The sequence below is a fragment of the Seriola lalandi genome, unplaced genomic scaffold (genome assembly GCF_002814215.2).
Source record: "Seriola lalandi dorsalis isolate HSWRI2012SDOR001 ecotype SW California unplaced genomic scaffold, Sedor1 jcf7180002054554, whole genome shotgun sequence".
In the NCBI taxonomy this organism is placed as follows: Eukaryota; Metazoa; Chordata; class Actinopteri; order Carangiformes; family Carangidae; genus Seriola; species Seriola lalandi.
The window spans coordinates 1,893,305-1,910,465 of NW_019525107.1; the positions used below are offsets into that span (position 1 = coordinate 1,893,305).

Below are 17,161 nucleotides of genomic sequence, written 5' to 3' on the forward strand. Positions count from 1 at the left end.
TGGGGTAACTTTGTCCTCTACGTTTTGCTGTTTAATAGGCAACATTTAGACATTGTGGCCTGCAGTGTTCTTGTTTTGGATCCTGACAGTGCAGTAATTTCCCTTGTTAAATGTTTGAGTCCCAGCAGAGGCTTCAGACTCATCAGGCTGTGATTGATTTATCCATTAAAAGTTTGATTCAACTTTCCTCCAGTCAATCTTTAACATAGAGCACTTTATCAAGTTTTATTGCAAAGCCAAGGAGGCCATTAACCTGATTGTCCTGAAAGAATGTCTACAGTGAGCCTGTGTTTTCTGTTTCTGTCCCAAAATACACCTAAACTTCCTGCTGCTGCGTGAGGTTGTGTCAGTGTACAGTATGTGACGGTGACTGATTGATTATATACTGCGTATATCCTTAGACAAACATGATGCTGAATATTTTTTGGGGGATGACAGGAGGAGGTGGGGGTCGTTTGGCTTTCTTTTTTTTTTGTCAATATTTGAATGTGTAACGTCATTTTATGCTTTAATCCTTGTCTGATTGTCTGCGTATGTGCTCCATACACTATGTAATGATAATTAATATATACAGAGGTTATAACGAGTCTTTAACATCCTACCATTAAGGACATTCAATGCCTTGTATAGTAATCCAGCTGACGTCATTAATATCTACAGATAACGTATTGTAAATGAACTATTTTAATGGCAATAGTAGTGTGTACAGTAAAACACATCAGTAGACGACATCTCCATTCACACTCCCACCACACTGTATAAAGAAAGACCAAAAGCCCCTATATTAAACAGCATGGAGGAAACGTGTCTGTTGTCTTCATGTGTGTGTTTGTCTCTGGATGTTGATATTGTGACAGTGTTGTGAAATTACTTGTTGGGGATTAATGTCATGTTGAAGGGGTGAATGCCCATGAACACCATCAAGCTAACGTGAACAGAAAGATTGTTTATTTGTTTTACAATATTATCTTGGTTACATTCGTATATAAACTTTTAGATTTTTCTAATTTTTTTTTTACAGAATGACATGGATGTTTATCAGATTGCATACCTAGAAAATTAAAGGAATACATGCATCCAAACATGAACAGCATTAAAAGGAGCAACTCTATATAACAAGTAGAAATTCACAACTGTGAGCGCTGCTCAGTCTCACTGTGCTCATCAGTCAAGGAAGGAATATTACAGGGGGAAGTCCACTAACAGCTCCGAGCAGAAGAGAGCAGGTTCACTAGCTAAACACAGGATGTGGAATTTAAATGCCTTTAATCTGAGCAGATGATTTTCAGCATCAAATTTGAGCAGTTCCCTATAGTTAACATACATTAACATGAGGCGCCACGAAAACAACTATCGGACTTGACTGTTGAAATGGATACAGGAAAGTCAACCTTTTAAAAGGTAGTGGAAAAGTGCACTTAGTGGGTCTGCCCATCACAGACCCTGCCCAAACAAATACCAACAAGGCCCTCAAAAGTTACAGTTTGAAGCGCTTAAATCAGTCAAACACCCACATGCTGTGCTGGGATCCTGCTCATCTGTGCCGTTGACCATCTCGTTGTCATCATGTTTGTGGACAGGGCCAAGTTCCAGCTGCATAGGGCGACAAACGTCTCCTGCTGTGCCTTTTCCCTACACTTTCCCCTGGAATGTGCACACAGTGTTCCCAGTACCGACAGTTTGAACACGTCAGCATCTCATCGTGAAATTTGCTCAGAGACAGGAAATGAGATGCAATGATACATCAAGCTATAGTAGAGAGTAGCAGCGTGCACAGCTCCACATCCTGAACAATGTATCGGTCGTAGCGATGTAAACGGACAAAGCGAAACAGAGACACTCATAAATAATCCTCTTGTTTATAATAAACATGATGATTATTTATCTATGACTGCGATGACACATCGTCATCTCTTGGAGAAGGTGGAAACTGCGATGTTGCCTCTCTCACTTGCGTGTTGGAATCTAGGGTCTCTAAAATAAGATCATAATCTTGATGCCAAAATCAACACTAATATTCACCAGTATATGGTGAAAACTAAAAACAACCCTTTGCTAAAACCTATTATTTTTACTGGCCTAGTAAAAATAACTGTACACTGGAATCTAGAACAAAGTCAGCAAACTTTTTCACGAGGCCCCCCACCGGGTGTTAGTTCAGCTCAGATTATGTATGTACACACATTACGAGGCCAAGTGCAGGGACTGAGAGCACAGCCGTAATCTACATGGTACTGTAGGGCTCTGATGACTGACCATTGGCTGTTACAGCATTTTTAACAAGGTGAAACGTTGTGCCAATGATTCATCTCCACACTGAGGAGGAAGCTCTGGACTCATGATAGTGTGCATGGCTTAAAAAACATTTTGTACTGCCCGTGATCTCAAATACAAAACAAGAAAAAAAAACATGTAATACTCAGACTACAAGGTTAACATATAAAAAGTACAAATGTCAACAGAGATGAGGAAAATGTAGAAAAGGTGAAGAATATTCTGAACTGAAGAATAGAAAAAAAGGCATCTTAAGATTATGTTAAGGATGAGAAATGGCGATGATGATTGCGATGCAGGAGGTGATTTGGTATGAAGACAGAAAGAGAGAGAGAGAGAGAGAGAGAGAGAGAGCGAGCGAGAGCGAGAGAAAGAAAGAGAGAGAGAGAGAGAGACAGCGAGAGAGACAGAGAGAGATAAAGATATGAGTAAGGAAAGAGAGAACGAGAGAGAGAGAGAGATCTCTGTGTTGTAGACATCCAGACAGTTGTACAGTCCTCCTCATGGTCTTCACACCTCTGGGACAGAGTGATCCATGGCTGACCGCAGGAGGCCGGTCGACATCCTGGAGAACAAAATCACACCAATCAGCTAATTAATCTAGGATGCTTCACGCGGTCATGGACGTAGCCTCTGTGACGTCACAGACCTCCTACTCAACTGATGTCCCCTGCCAGACTAATTAGTCAATCTGACAACGAACTGAAAATATTTTACTATTTCGGATGGATAAAACCTTAGATAATTGTAGAGCTGTGTGTAGCGAAGTTATTCACTCAGCTCTCTCTCGCCCTCTCACACACAAGCACATTGACAATGGACTGGTCTGTCGATTGGCTATAACAAAGGCATACATGTTTATTTGCATAAAAAGCGGGGAAGGGAGATCTGATCATGAGTGGTGACTCACGACGCATGTGGAGACACATTTTAAAGGCAGCTGTGAACTGACCACTTGTGATCGGATCACTGAAGAGGTCTGAACAGGGCCTTACTCACTGATGGGAATGGACAAAGTTAATGATAAGGTGATTGGCACTAGACCAGGAAAAATGTTGAAGTCTCACCTCTTAATCATGTGCTCATAGATGAACTTGGGCATGATGGTGATGGTCATGGCGGTCGGAGAGGTGGTCAAAATATCCTTGATCTGAGAATCCTGGAGTTTACACACAGGAGCAGTGACACATCAGTATGGCATGTAATCAGTGAATTACCTTTATATTCAAGGTGTTGTGAAACACATTCATATTACAGTTTTTCTCCCTTGTTTTGATAGAGTTATAAAAAAAGAAGCCCAGTATTGACAATGGATGAGATAAACACCACAGCTGTACTTTGCTCGCTTCAAAAAGGTGTCTTCACAAAACTAACAACTAAATCACACAGAAAACACAGAAACAAAAAACTCCTCATGAGAACAAAAAGAAAAGCAACCATCTTTTTCAGCAGTAGTGCACTGAATCACAAATTCAAAACCAGAAAATAAAATAAATATTGTAGACAGTCTGTTCACTGCTCCAGCTGCTGTCATTCACATCAAGTCACCCACGTCGCATCTACTATGACAATTTCCCTGCCGCTCAGACGTAAAAGATCTGAGTGACAAATCCAGACTCGGATGTCTTCACAATGTATGTGTGTGTGACCTGATATGAGATTCCTGTATTGTCTATAATAATAAACCACAGTCTCTTCTGAAATGCTGCACAGAACCTCAAATTGTCCAACGTGACACTGATTAATCTGCTGTGTCTCTTTCCTTATGACTTCATGCCCTTTATACAGTCAAGGGTTTGGTACATTCATTGGTAGATTCAGAGTATTGTAGACAGAAAATTACCAGGAGATATCTGAGCGCTTGTGCCAATTGTTTTGCAAACCATGTTTTCTGAGTATGAAGAGTAAAGAGAACTGTGGGAAGTTATCATTGTATTTAGAGCAGTTTACAAAAGTACATCAAACCAAAGGAGAGAAATGAAGGAGCCAGCAAAACAAAATGTAAAGTTCAGACTAAAAACACATTGAAAACCCTCATCACAGGGCAGACAAAGACATGTCACGTGTCTGCTGGGGCAAATACTTGACAAAAAGCAAACTACTGATGGATCAATGCTGATACGTACTAAACACTTCACATTTGTACAGACTTGGCGTTGGTGAGTGTTGCACTTGCTTTAAATCACTGCATGTCCCACGTTTTGTTACATTCTGCTATTGTGGGAACAGCCATCCAGGTGCAATTTACAATCAGCCACCAAACATCTCATGAGAATCACAAATGTACTGGATCTGTTCTAATGGATCATTTTTAGCCCGTATTTTTCTCTGCTCTGACACAGTTCAAGATCAATAAAGTTAATCAAATGACACTGTTCACTTCTTCTCAATACTTCCACACAGTTTATATTCTGCAAACTATTTCGTGTGTGTAGAAATAAGTGTCTGACCTTGAGTCCAATAATGTTTTGTCCATTGATTTCACAGATGTAATGCTCAGTCAGCAGACCGTTGCGGGCAGCAGAGCCATCCTTGACCAGTGAGGTGATTTTTCCAGACTTGTAGATGAAGCCCACGTGGCCTGAGCTGTCTTTGTGCATGGTGACGGTGCGCTGAAATGGCCTGCAGACACACAGGTGTAAAGCTTTGATACACAGAACCTGATGCTGAGGCTCTTTCATTTAAAATTACAATGAACCAGAATGTCTGTCAATTTATAATTATGAACATGAAAACAGAAAACTCAGAAATACATGGGAAAATACAAGATAACAAGAGACTATTTGATAATGTTTACAAAAGTAAGGCTAAAAGATGAGCTGAGCAGCAAAGTGCAAATGATGGAGGAGCCAGCAGAGGGAGCCAAACATTGCAGCTACTACAGAAATCAGATGACAAGGAAAATCTCACCAGTTTAAATAACCGAAGGATATGTAAAGACACACTAATTTATACTCAAAGGTTTGCAAATGTGATGGCCATGTTTATATCTGGAATCTGTCACAAGGCCCTCAGCTCATCAGGCAGCAGCCTCTTATCTTTTTCTCAAATAAACTCAAAAGCTGGGGAAGCTGAGTCGAAGACAATTAACAAACCTTGAAAATTTGAACTCTAACGTGAGTAAAAATTCAGGCGCTAAACTTAGCACTGGTGCAACGGTCAAACTGGTACCAAAAGAAAACATGTCTAGATAAAAAATGTAGGACACACTGTTATAATCTTCTGTCCTCAGTTTATCAAATGCTGCTCACCTGTCCCTGACCACAAGCTCAATGCGGGTCTCGGCCGCAGCCTTCAAGGCCTTGTGGGCCTTGTCTACGCTCCAGCCGGCACAGTTCTGTCCATTGATCTGCAGGACCTGGTCTCCAAAACGAAGCCCGGCCAAAGCCGCAGGGGAGTTGGCCTGTACCAGCTGGACAAACACTCCCTGTGAAAGGAAAGAGGAAACAGATAAAACATTCAAAATTAGTCAAGGCAGTCGAGGGAGAGAGAGGGGAGAGACAGAAAACAGACACTGATAATGGTGAGAAAACAAAGGAGTGACTCAAGAAGAGGGAGGCAAGGACACAGACAGGAAAGAAGAGATTAAATGTTCATAATGTCGAGAGAAAAGCCATTGATAGATTATTTTTTTTTAAAAATGAAACAGTAGAAGGAATGACGTAAAACAGGATCAGCAGAAGGCTCATGTATGAACAGTTCATTTTAAAAAATTGGTTCCACTCTTTTACTTGATGTCCATGCAATATAACCAGCACTTTGGACTGGGGTGACATATATTTCAATTTTTATTGCCTATTCTGAGAATTCAGCTTGTAATGTTGTAAAAGTAAAAACAGTGCATGTTGTCTCTTGTTTGGATGCTATGTAAGCCCCCAGTTTACTGCAGGCTTTACTGCAGGATGTACAAATCACGAGTGTGCTGTGTCTGGTTCATCTCAGCAGGACATCGATTACCAATACTCCGAATCTTCTGTGTTTGCCAACTCATTCCAGTCATTTCAGCCCTGCGCTCTGTGTTAGTGCAATTCTACAAACTGAATTATTAACTACGTTTGGATGCATATTACCACTTTCAAGCTGGCCAAGTATCAAAAGAGAGAGACTGTTAATGAACACCAGCCAGTCACTGTTTCAGCTGGCACATTCAAGCCAAAGAAACACAACAAAACAAAAAAAACAAATTGTGGATCGGGGGAATGTTACACTAAAATGCGTGTTTACAGTCTGTCAGTCAGTGCTGAATAATTAACGCAGGTGTCTGTCAAAGAGCTTGTGATGCTGACTCACGTTGTCGATGGCCCTGAGCCGGAGTCCCACCTTCCTGTCCTGGTCCTTACAAAGTATAATCTCCCGCAGTCCTGGGCGGATCTCTGCCCGCCTGATGCCGACGTCTGCCCCTGTGACGGGCCGAACCATGCCCCCGACACCTGAGCTGGAGGGCACTGCCACTTGCTGAGGAGTGGGGAAGGAAGCCAGACAGCAGGAAGGTGAAAACGTATGAAGAGGTGGGTTGAGAAAGAACAAGTTGGGGAGGGGGTGAGGGGGTGGGGGGGTGAGAGGAAGAAAGGATTAAAGAGAAACATTAAAATTCAGCTGCAGATGAAAAAGAATACTGCATAAAATAGAGATATGTGGGAGGATTCAATTTCATCTCCTCCTCCACCAGTGACTGAGGTGCTGCTTTTGAAAACTTCATTATTAATATGCTTTGCACTAACAATAAAAGAAATGCACAAAAAATATAAATAAATAATGGTAGAGGTAAAGATATCAACAAATGGCAGAGAGCACAGATGGTTAAATGCCAGCTGACAAGCTTGGGTGCTGCAAGAGCTTTGACATGTTGCAGGATCCACACATACACACACGCAATTGGAGGGGAGTGAAGAGCTCACACCCGCCCACACACTGCTCCAGGCCTGTGGTGAGTCATTCAGTGATGTGGATCTCCAGAAACCCAGCACTGTTGTGCTTTCGATACATGTTCAGCTCATGGTTTCCATCTACTAAAAACACATTTTTTCTGGCCACTAAGGGGCAGCGGGAACAGTTGCTTAAAGAACAACATGATTATACATATGTATGTGGAGTCCCACTTGTCATGTCACTTACATTATCAGCCACGGGCAACAGGGCCAAGTTCCTCTGGACTTCATCACTGTTGAGAGCCAGTCCCATGTAGTCTCCCAGCTCCTCCAGGTTAGGGTACAAGGCTGGAGGTACAAGTGGATGGAGGAAGAGGAGGGTGGGTGGGAAAAGGGAGCCAAAGAAAGAATTGAGGTAAAGGGAGCAGATGGAGGGAGGACAAACAGGTGGGAGAGAGGGAGAGTGAGAGACATGTGGTTGGTAGAAGAGAGAGAGAGCGAGAATGTGGAGGAGAAGAGAAAACAAGTTTACCTTAAGGTTACATTCTGTAATGAACAAATGAATATATAAATGCATTAGTGTATATGAAAACACACAGGTATGTCTTTCTGAAACCCCTCCCTGAACAGGTCCACAACAGGTCTACAAACTCTGTTATATCAGCTACAACTCAGTAGGTTTTTTTAATCTGATCTCATTCTTTCCTACACGTTGTTTTATTCATGCTGTCGATCACAGCGGGGTCAAGTTTGAGCGACACTGAGACCTCTATTGGAAATCTACTGTTAATAACCGCCCTGTGCTGCAGTGCAGTAAAACTTTCCTGGCATCAGTATTTAGGTCCTTGCTCTGATGGTCACTTGCTCTGAAGTGTTAGCTTTGGTGTGCATGTGTCCATTCCTCCCCTGTGTTTTCCTGTTCTGTCTGTTTAAATATTACAAAGACATGTACACACATACATGTACACACATACAGTTTTTTACCAACTGGTGATGCCTTGTAGGTTATGAGTCAGGAGGCCATCAGCTATCAGGTTACTCAAAACCTAGGGAGGTAAGACTTGAGTCCCCAGGATGTTAAGCATCTCCTTTGAATTCTAACACACCACTACAAGTGTTACATAGGGTTAGGATTAAGCTCCCTGTTTACTGTCCCTTCTACCTTTCTGTTTGGACAGTGTGTACCTGTCTGTCCCTATTCTTGCTTGCCTGCATCTCTTTCCTGGCAACAAGAGCCTGTCACTGCCCTTGCAGCAGAGCAATAATTACTGCAAAGGTATAACAGAAAGGACACGAGAGGAAGGTAGTCAGAGGTAGGAAAATAAGCACCAGCTAAATCAGACTATATGGTGGCATACATGAATATGCATGCTAGCCAGTCATTTCGAATTTACTGTGGGTGTAGCAAAGCGCACCTTGCTATTTTGGTTCATGTATGTGCAGCAGGACAAAGACGGGTTGACTGAGGTGGAATATAGATCAGAGGGTGTGGTGATTATTAAATACAGTCTGAGCCAGTTACATCACTGGTCTCATCTCTGAAATTAGCTATGCCACGGTGGAGCATGATGACAACTCAGGATTGAGATCTGGTGACTGGGGAGGCCACTGAAGGACACTGAACTTATTGTCATGTTCTTGAAACCAGTTTGAGCCGACTTTTGCTTTGTGACATGGAGCATTATCCTGCTGGAAGTAGCCATTCGAAGACAGCTGTGGCTGAGCAGTAATACTCAGACAGGCTGTGGCATTCAAACTATGATTAATTGATATTAAGGGTCCAAAGTGTGACAAGAAAACATTCCCCACACCATTACACCACCATCACCAGCCTGGACTGTCGACACAAGGAAGGTGAAGCAAGAACTGTGGCTCACTTTTTGTTTTTGGCTCCATTCTGAGTAAAAACTCTGGAAACTTCTTGTGTGTGAAAATCCCACGAGATCAGCAGTTTCAAAAATATTCAAACCAGCCCGTCTGGTTTTTACGATCCAACCAAACCTCTTCCGCAATTGAGGGAAAACTCATTTACATGTCATCAGATATCTGTATGCTCTTCAATAAATCAGATACAAACTAGATTAGATGGAAATATGCTACTGTATATATAGAGAGAAATTTTATTTATAAATCAGATTCCAGATCAACAAAGCTAAATTCGCCTAGTTCAGTGATTGTGGGGACGTTATGAGAAATTAGCTGGGTGAATCAACAATTACCTGACTGCATGTAGAGCTGACTAATTTTTAGTTTTAGTATAGATATGAATAAATAAGTATAATTATATAACTGTATGTCTTGTAAACAGCCAGTTTTGATTATTTTGATCAATGTACACTTCAGGGATTTTCCTTGTTTCAACATCTTGTTTCTCAATTTTACAAGGTAAGTCAAGTCTAAAGTCAGCATGGTTCGAGTCATTCACTTCAACCACACATATAGCAAGTGATCAGAGGTCACTCACTGTACAGTTACAGTTGACAGCTCTGGTCATGGTGGAAAAAGGGAAGAGACAGAAACACCCATGTGCTGGGCAAACAGAAAAAGTACAAATGATAGAAAAATGGAGATTGTGATTCATCTGGTACTCCTCCTACACTAGACCCTAATAAAAAAACTGAATGCGTTTCATTATATCAGAAAACTGAAAAGGCCTAGTCACATAAGCTGGCCTGCTCTCTCCTTTTCCTCATTTGGATTTCTGTGCTCTCCTGTTTTATCACCTTCTCTTTCATTCACCTCTCCCACACATGCCTGCTCCACATCCGCCCACATAGGCAAGTCAAAAGAACAATCAACTCTGCTCTTTTATTCAATTCAACACAATTTCACTGTTCTTGCAGTTTATCATTTGCCCAACCTCTTTCTCTTCAGAAGTCTATCCATAGCTGAAGTTTGTGGGAAACGGCCTTTGAACTCAACCATACTTCTAAATTAGTCAGTAAATGAGGACTGAGAATTCTGGGAGATTCCAGTGGCTGATAATCAATATTCCTTTGCCAGCCAAGTGTCTTACTGATGCAGATCCATGATACAGTATGTATGAATTGTGTTTTTCCAATAACAATGACAGGAAGAAGGAAGGTCATGTTGTTATTTAACACAGTGACCACAGCATTAGTGTATCTGGCGAAGCTGTGATCCAGTGCTGATGTCAATCAGGCCGTTCCCCTCTTACCTCCCAATTTCTGTCTCTCCTCGCCACCAGGAGAACAAACTCCTCCTTGTACCCCTCGAGCTCACTCCTGGGTCTCTCCACCCACCCTCCCTCCTTTTCAAATCAACTCCTCCTCCTCCTCTCTCTTTCTCCCATCATTCCCTGTCCCAGCGCAACTACCAGAGCCAGTCTCCATGGTGACTCATGGTTAGCACTGCTGAGGTAAAAACAAAAGACCAAAAAGCCCAAAGGACTCCAATCCAAACAGAGAAAAGAGAAGCCGAATGAGCGGGAGAATGGCAAAAGGGGGACAAGTTCTCTCATCTCTCAGGGGTCCTCTCTTCCATCTTTTACCCACTTTTAATCTTGAATTCTTTCTCTTTTCTTACATCTGAATATCACTCACTGTAAAGTTCAGGCGTATTTTCACACAAACTAACAAACTCAAAAAAACCTGCTCCAAAATACAATATGAGACAGAAACAGAGAGTCACAGACACAGAGGGATATAGAGAGAAATCACAGTCAGTGTGGGGGGCCCATTTACTCCCATTATTGTGCAAAGACCCCATAAGTCTCCCTCCCAACCCAGTCTTCTCACTCCACACGTCTTTATCTGCCCCCAAGAATAATCACAGACCCCCCACACAGTGACGCAGATAAGAAACAAGTGGAAAGACACAAAGTGATAATGAAAAAAAGGACAGCAAGCACAGGTTAAGGGGTTTCTGCTACGAGTTTTGTTAATTTTATAAGTATAAGTATAAACAAGTTTGTATCACAATAGAAGGATAAAATACTCAAACATATATATGAGACTCACTTGATCCTGGCATCCCAGCAGTAGCAGGCTGAAGCTGATAGGTTCCCTCAGTGATGGCAGGCATCGGGGTGGTAGTCTGGGCAAACTGGGCCTGGGCCTAGAAAGTAATTACATTCAACAGTCAAACGGCAGGCAGTTGTCATCAGTATAATACAAAAGAGCAGTAATTGCAGCAGGGTTGTTAAGGAAACATGAATCTTCATTAGAAATACATATCTTTTTTTTTTATTTTATTTTTTTTTTTAAATCTTTTAAGCCTCAAAATCTTTTTATCAGAGTACCTCCATGCACTTCAAAATTAAACAGTGTACTGTGGGCCTAAGCAATACAAAAGACAATGACATGCCAATGGACACTGAAATGACAAAGTTAAAAGGATACTCTATGATATAAGATTCAGGGACTTATGTTGACTTCCAGTAAGTTGGGGGGGCTCACAAAGGACAGATTAAACAAACAATGGCCAAAATCAAAGCAGCCTGAGGCCAGGATACTCTGACTCAAGCGCCACTTCCAAAAAATGCTTCAGTTCCATTAAAGCTACTACATAGCACTTTTTATTACATTTTTGTTACTTTTTTTGCTCAAACTTCTGAAAAATCCAGAGCCACAGAAGAGATTTTACAGCTGTTTTAAGAGGCTGTGTAGGACTCCTCGTAATGATTATACTGAACATCATGTGTAAAATGCCCCGTTCGTTCAAGTATTAGTAATGGCAAAAAATAGCATAGAATACAACGGACAACAGAATTCATCATCTTCAGGTAGACGCCTTTGTCTAAAGACATTTCACCGCAACACACTCACCTTGATGACCTTGTCGACCTTCAGGTCTTCGAGAGATGGATACAGAGACATCCTAAAGAGAAAACAGAAACAGCAGTGAGTGGAGGACCTTGGGAAAAGGAGGACAGCGTGGTTGTATAAGATAACAACCCAGCTGGTATGCCTCCCCAGACTGCTGACCTGGATATCTTCATTTTACCTTAATGTAATCTATTCCCATTAAACTCCATTAAGCTACATTTTATATTAACATTGAATCTCCACTTGGACTCTCCACTGATCATTAAAACCAACGCTGTAGCTGTGTGCAGCTTTCAGCCATATGCAGTTCATTGTTGTGGTTTTCTAGACCAAAACCAAAAGAAATGCTGTTCACCCAAAACAACATTGAATGGCACAGAGATGAAATAAATGAGTAACTGATGAAGAAAATCAAACTGTCAGCCAAAGAGAGCCACACATCCTGCTCAAGGGCTGGCAGCACAGCTACAACAACACAGAATGCTTGATATACATTTGCCAGATAGCGATTTTTCAAGCAAGTAAATACATATCATGTAAGAAGACTGAAATGTCAATAAGTGGTAAAAGAACAGGTAGAACACTATGCTCTTGGGAACTGTTGATTTTAGAGCTGAAGGGATTGGTCAAGTGACACAAAATTAATCAGCAACTATTCTGATAACTGATCAATCATTTCATCTAAGATTCTCTGGTAGCTTCTTCGAAGCGACAATTACTGCTTTTCTTTATCTTATGTGATATTAAATGAAATATGTTTAAGATTCAGACTGTTGGATGAACAAAAAAAAAGGGACATTTTATAGACAAATCGAGTGACGGAGAAAATAATCTGCAGATTAATCAATAATGAAAATATTTGTTAGCCTTAGTTGAATTTACTAACAAATGTTACCATAATAATTATGGTATAACAATGAGTCGGAAAGATATGTAAACTATTGGCATATCGTGACAGAATTAATTTTCTTAAACCTCTGGAAGCTGTGGACAGATTTCTCACAACATACACCAGCATAATTGCCAACCCTAGGAACAGTTACATTTGTAAATAAAAGAGGGTTAGGGTTAATATATTTAAGATGAGGCTATCCAATGTCCAGGTAATCTAAGTATGCAGTACACTTGTTCATAAACAACCCAGTTTAGCATTGGCAGCAAATATCCAGAGATAAAACAAGAGCACAAAGTGCCACGACACATCAGCTAATGGACGGGTGTGTGCATAGACACTGTCAGTGTGTGTAAAAGCACAATGAAAATAATAGGGGCACTTATTCTGAAATGTGTCATCACTCTGTGACTTCACAATACATCATTTGATCCAAGCACCTCATCTTATCTAATCTTGTTCTCATACTGGGTGGACTTAAGGTGTGTATGTGTGAGATGACTTTGATATTGACTTATTGCTGTGAATGACAAACATGTGGACCAAAGTCCCAGCTGAGAAGTGAACAGAGGCAGAATTAGCTCAACTACATTGTGTAATTGTACTTCCGCACTGTTTTCATGACAAAGATTTCGGTTGAAGTTCAAATAATGACATTACACTGACAAACACCTGGACCTGTACATACCTGTGCAAGCTGTAGAAACACAATGCATAAGTAAACACGGGCGGAGCGAAAAACAATACAGCACATGCAATAGTTAATGGCTCTCAGAATCCCACCATGTTGTAACCCAGTTATGATTAAGCTCTAACCAAACCTAGACTCCAAAAAACTCATTACCATGTCATGTAAACAAAACAGCAGCCTGAAGAGGGAAGAGGAAATGAAAGATAACAGTCAGTCAGCTGACTGACATTATGCCCACAGTACAAAAAACACAAGCCAAGACATGCAGCAAGGCAGTGTTTGATATGCAGTAATGCTCATATTTGTCTCTGTGTCCTGTTGTCTGCAGTGATTTCAAACAAAAAAGAAGGTAGTGGAAGAAGGTACTGGCTGCTTTCCAAGCACACTTATTACATCTGGTGTTGACATTTAAAATCCTAAGGCACATACAATGTAAATAACCATGTTTGATTCAAGCTGGAGACCTTTGCTGCATGTCAACTCCCTGTTAACCATTTCAGTTCTACTCCTGACACAGATTCCAGTACCAATGTTCTAATACTTACTACCAATCCAATACCAGAGACAAAAATATTCATGTTTCTATTTCAACCCTCTCCATGTTGGTCATATCTTATAACTGAATTTGAATTTAAAATTTGTATATCTCACTGCATGGAAGTCATTTTGATATACGGTAATACGAGGCCAAACAGAGCTGGTCCCATCAAGGGACATCAACACCAACCCATCATGACTGAATGGCTGAATCTGAATTTAATCATGACAGTGACAAACAAACTGTATTTAATGTAGATTGGTCACATCATGGCCAACACACAATCCACTTGAGAAAGTCATTATTGGCAAAGACACCAATCCAGCGTTTTTGACTGATGAGTCTCTAAGATAAAGACAAAACTGCCAAAAAGAAAATCTTACAACACAAACTGATTGCACTTTAGTTTTTCCAGTCCTTCTACTTTTATATGATAAAATGTTTTTAATGACAGAAGCATCACTGATTTCTCACCCATTTTCTTCACCACACTGTGACAACTGTGTCACCATCACAAGACATGCGAACACATCTCTTACTCAATAAGGAACAGACAAAGTGAGGAGTCAGTAATATAAAAAAAACAGAATGGCACTCAACAGAGCGCATACCTCCACCAAGGCCAATCAATTCTACAGGCCTGTCTAGCTTTAATAATAGAACAATAAAATCCTGGCATATGTGCACTGCTAATTATCCAGGTGCTGCACTGCCCATGTGGTGTACTTCCACCTTTGCGTCACACTGTTGTAGTAATCTACGATGTTGGTTACATGAACAGGGGCTATATTTGAGTTTCCTCTGTCACCAAATGCGGTTTCTTGCGGGTGATGGTGATGCTTGTTTGCCAAGAGCTCCAGCCACCATTGTGTTTACAAAACAAAAGGTTATAATATGCAGCACTACTTTGTCAAGGTAAGACATCACAGTGACTCGTTACGTGAAGAGACAGGCCAGATGGGCCAGAGCTAGCGGGTTAGCATGCTAACTTCAGTAGAGGAAAAGAAGTGATAGACAGAAGCAAAACAAGAGTTAACATTGGTGTTGCTCTTGACAGCTCTTGGTGAGTAAAGGAATGAAATTTGATGCTGAACTCACAAAGTTTCTCCTAGACTGGTAAGTAAACAGCTGTAAATTCTAACGTTGGCTATGCAGCAATAGCAAAAACTTACATATAGCTCCTTTAAAGCGTGTAAACCATCACAAATATGATTTTACACTGATATGTCACACACATAATGGTAGGATATGTGGTCAAACATTAATTTTGACACCAGTAAGTGAAAAATGCAATGTTTCCCTAAAGTAACCAAATTATTCTGACCACAATCAAATTACTGCCACATCTCACTCTCCCAGCTACTCCAGCCACTACTCTATTCTGATATTCTTAGTCCTTGCAGACAAGTGCATCATTGTGTTAGTGGACACAAAGAGGCATTTTAATACCTTCTAGTGTTTACTTTTCAGCTGTGTTTTGTTTGCTCCCTTTATACCACCCCTCGTTTGGACGTGCAGGCTGGAGTTATAAATGAATAAGCCTGGAAAAAATGTGTGTTTAGGCAGCTCTAGCAATGACATAACCTAATCCTTGAGTCACCTCTGCAACTGCAGCTCAGATGAAGGGGACAAGTGAGATTATTTGACATGTAAAGGGAAATTTCCAACACTTGCATATACCCAGTAATATAAATGGTGATTAAAGGTTTGGCAAGTATCCCACAAATGCATTCCCCTACTTAAGAGCAGTTCAACTGTTGTGTTCATTGCTACTCAGCCTCAAAGTATGTAGCTAGCAAACCAAAAGCTTTGGTGGAAACTGGATAGGAAAAAGAGGGCTAACTTCAGTAAGGCTGAACGAATTGGTTAGATACAAGAATGAGGTCTTCTTGGCAGCTTATTCCGGTCTATTGACATGGCTGGGAAAGAGACGGGGTGAGGGAGGGAGGAGGACTGACAACGGTAATAGGAAAAAAACTGACCCACACCCTTCCCTTTCTACTGTACATATGGAATGGGACACATTATGTAGCATGGGTTCAGATGTTACAGACAGCTAACATGCCGTTATGTTTTATAAAAAGACTCAATACGCTGTTAACGCTATAATAACACAGCAACTGCATATGGCTGAGACATAATACGTACGGCTTAATAGACCTTAGCTTAATTATAATAGATGAGGCATTTCCTGAATCATCTAATGAGGGAAAAGTCTGTGCATAATTTTAAGGTCGTTTTACAGCTGTGCCTCCATCATGTTTTCTAAATGATTGAAGTTACGACATTAAACGTTGCAAATCACCGTTAGCTAACGTTACGGTGCCTCACTTCACTGTCATTAAAAAAAATAACCAACTGCTGTTAGCTGCTTCAGGAAGACAGATAAACACCATAGTCACACGCTAGCTAACAGTTAGGTGAAATTACAACACAGTGTAAAGTATATGAATAAAGACAAAACTAGCTGAGTCGCTAAGCAGAGCGTCTTTGTTCCGACACAAACAGCAGGGAAGCAAAGAGCTAACCTTAGCCGTTACGTTAGCTTGTTAGGTAAACGAAACCTGGATGTAACAGTTAGCGACTGCTAGCAAGGATTTGATACAAGGGTTTTGGTATAGACACTCTTACCTTTAATGTCTTGGTTGTTAGATTAGCTTGGGAATCACAGACAGTTTCTCACTCCTTGTTTTCAGCGTCGCTCTTGCTCTTCTTCGTCGTTGAGACGGTACTGAAGGGGAATTCTGGAAAGTGATGTCACTTCTGGCTTCCTGGTCATGGTAACCACGTCAATCAATGTTGACGCTGTAAGTCACGCCTCGTATCGGTCACATGAGATGTGATTCATTGGGACCATTTTACACCGAAGAAACTGAACTTATGATTTGCCATCATGGCCCCGCATAATCTAGTGGCCATTTTTTGTCTCAGCAAGACTGATCTTTTGTTTTGGTTCCCCCTGTTTTGTGTTGTTGGTCTCTGTCAGGGGTCAGGTAAGGGTCCTTTCAGGTAAGGGACCAGGCCAAATGTATGTGGTAAGACTGTCTTCTGCTCAGCCTTTGCTATATTAAAAGGACTGTAAGTAATACTAAAAATATTTACAATGCCCTA

General features: G+C 41.0%; 1 protein-coding gene across 1 annotated transcript; it reads right to left on the reverse strand.

Moving 5' to 3' along the window:
- Positions 1-926: 926 nt before the first annotated feature.
- sdcbp2 (syndecan binding protein (syntenin) 2) lies at positions 927-16,833 on the reverse strand. The gene is made up of 9 exons (XM_023415636.2): positions 16,682-16,833; positions 11,930-11,981; positions 11,123-11,219; positions 7,390-7,490; positions 6,565-6,729; positions 5,526-5,701; positions 4,725-4,896; positions 3,342-3,433; positions 927-2,839 (listed from the first exon to the last, which is right to left on the reverse strand). Exons 2-9 carry the CDS (start codon positions 11,978-11,980, stop codon positions 2,785-2,787), a joined length of 909 nt encoding a protein of 302 aa, XP_023271404.1. The 5' UTR covers position 11,981; positions 16,682-16,833; the 3' UTR covers positions 927-2,784.
- Between the last annotated feature and the right edge of the window lie 328 nt (positions 16,834-17,161).

Bases quoted from the DNA above. Each gene is read 5' to 3' on its own strand.
- sdcbp2 (XM_023415636.2), bottom strand. From the start codon at position 11,980: ATGTCTCTGTATCCATCTCTCGAAGACCTGAAGGTCGACAAGGTCATC. The intron at 11,220-11,929 runs GTGAGTGTGTTG...ATTACTTTCTAG, and splicing joins AGGTCGACAAGGTCATCAAG to GCCCAGGCCCAGTTTGCCCA. The intron at 2,840-3,341 runs GTGAGACTTCAA...TTTGTTCTCCAG, and splicing joins TATGAGCACATGATTAAGAG to GATGTCGACCGGCCTCCTGC.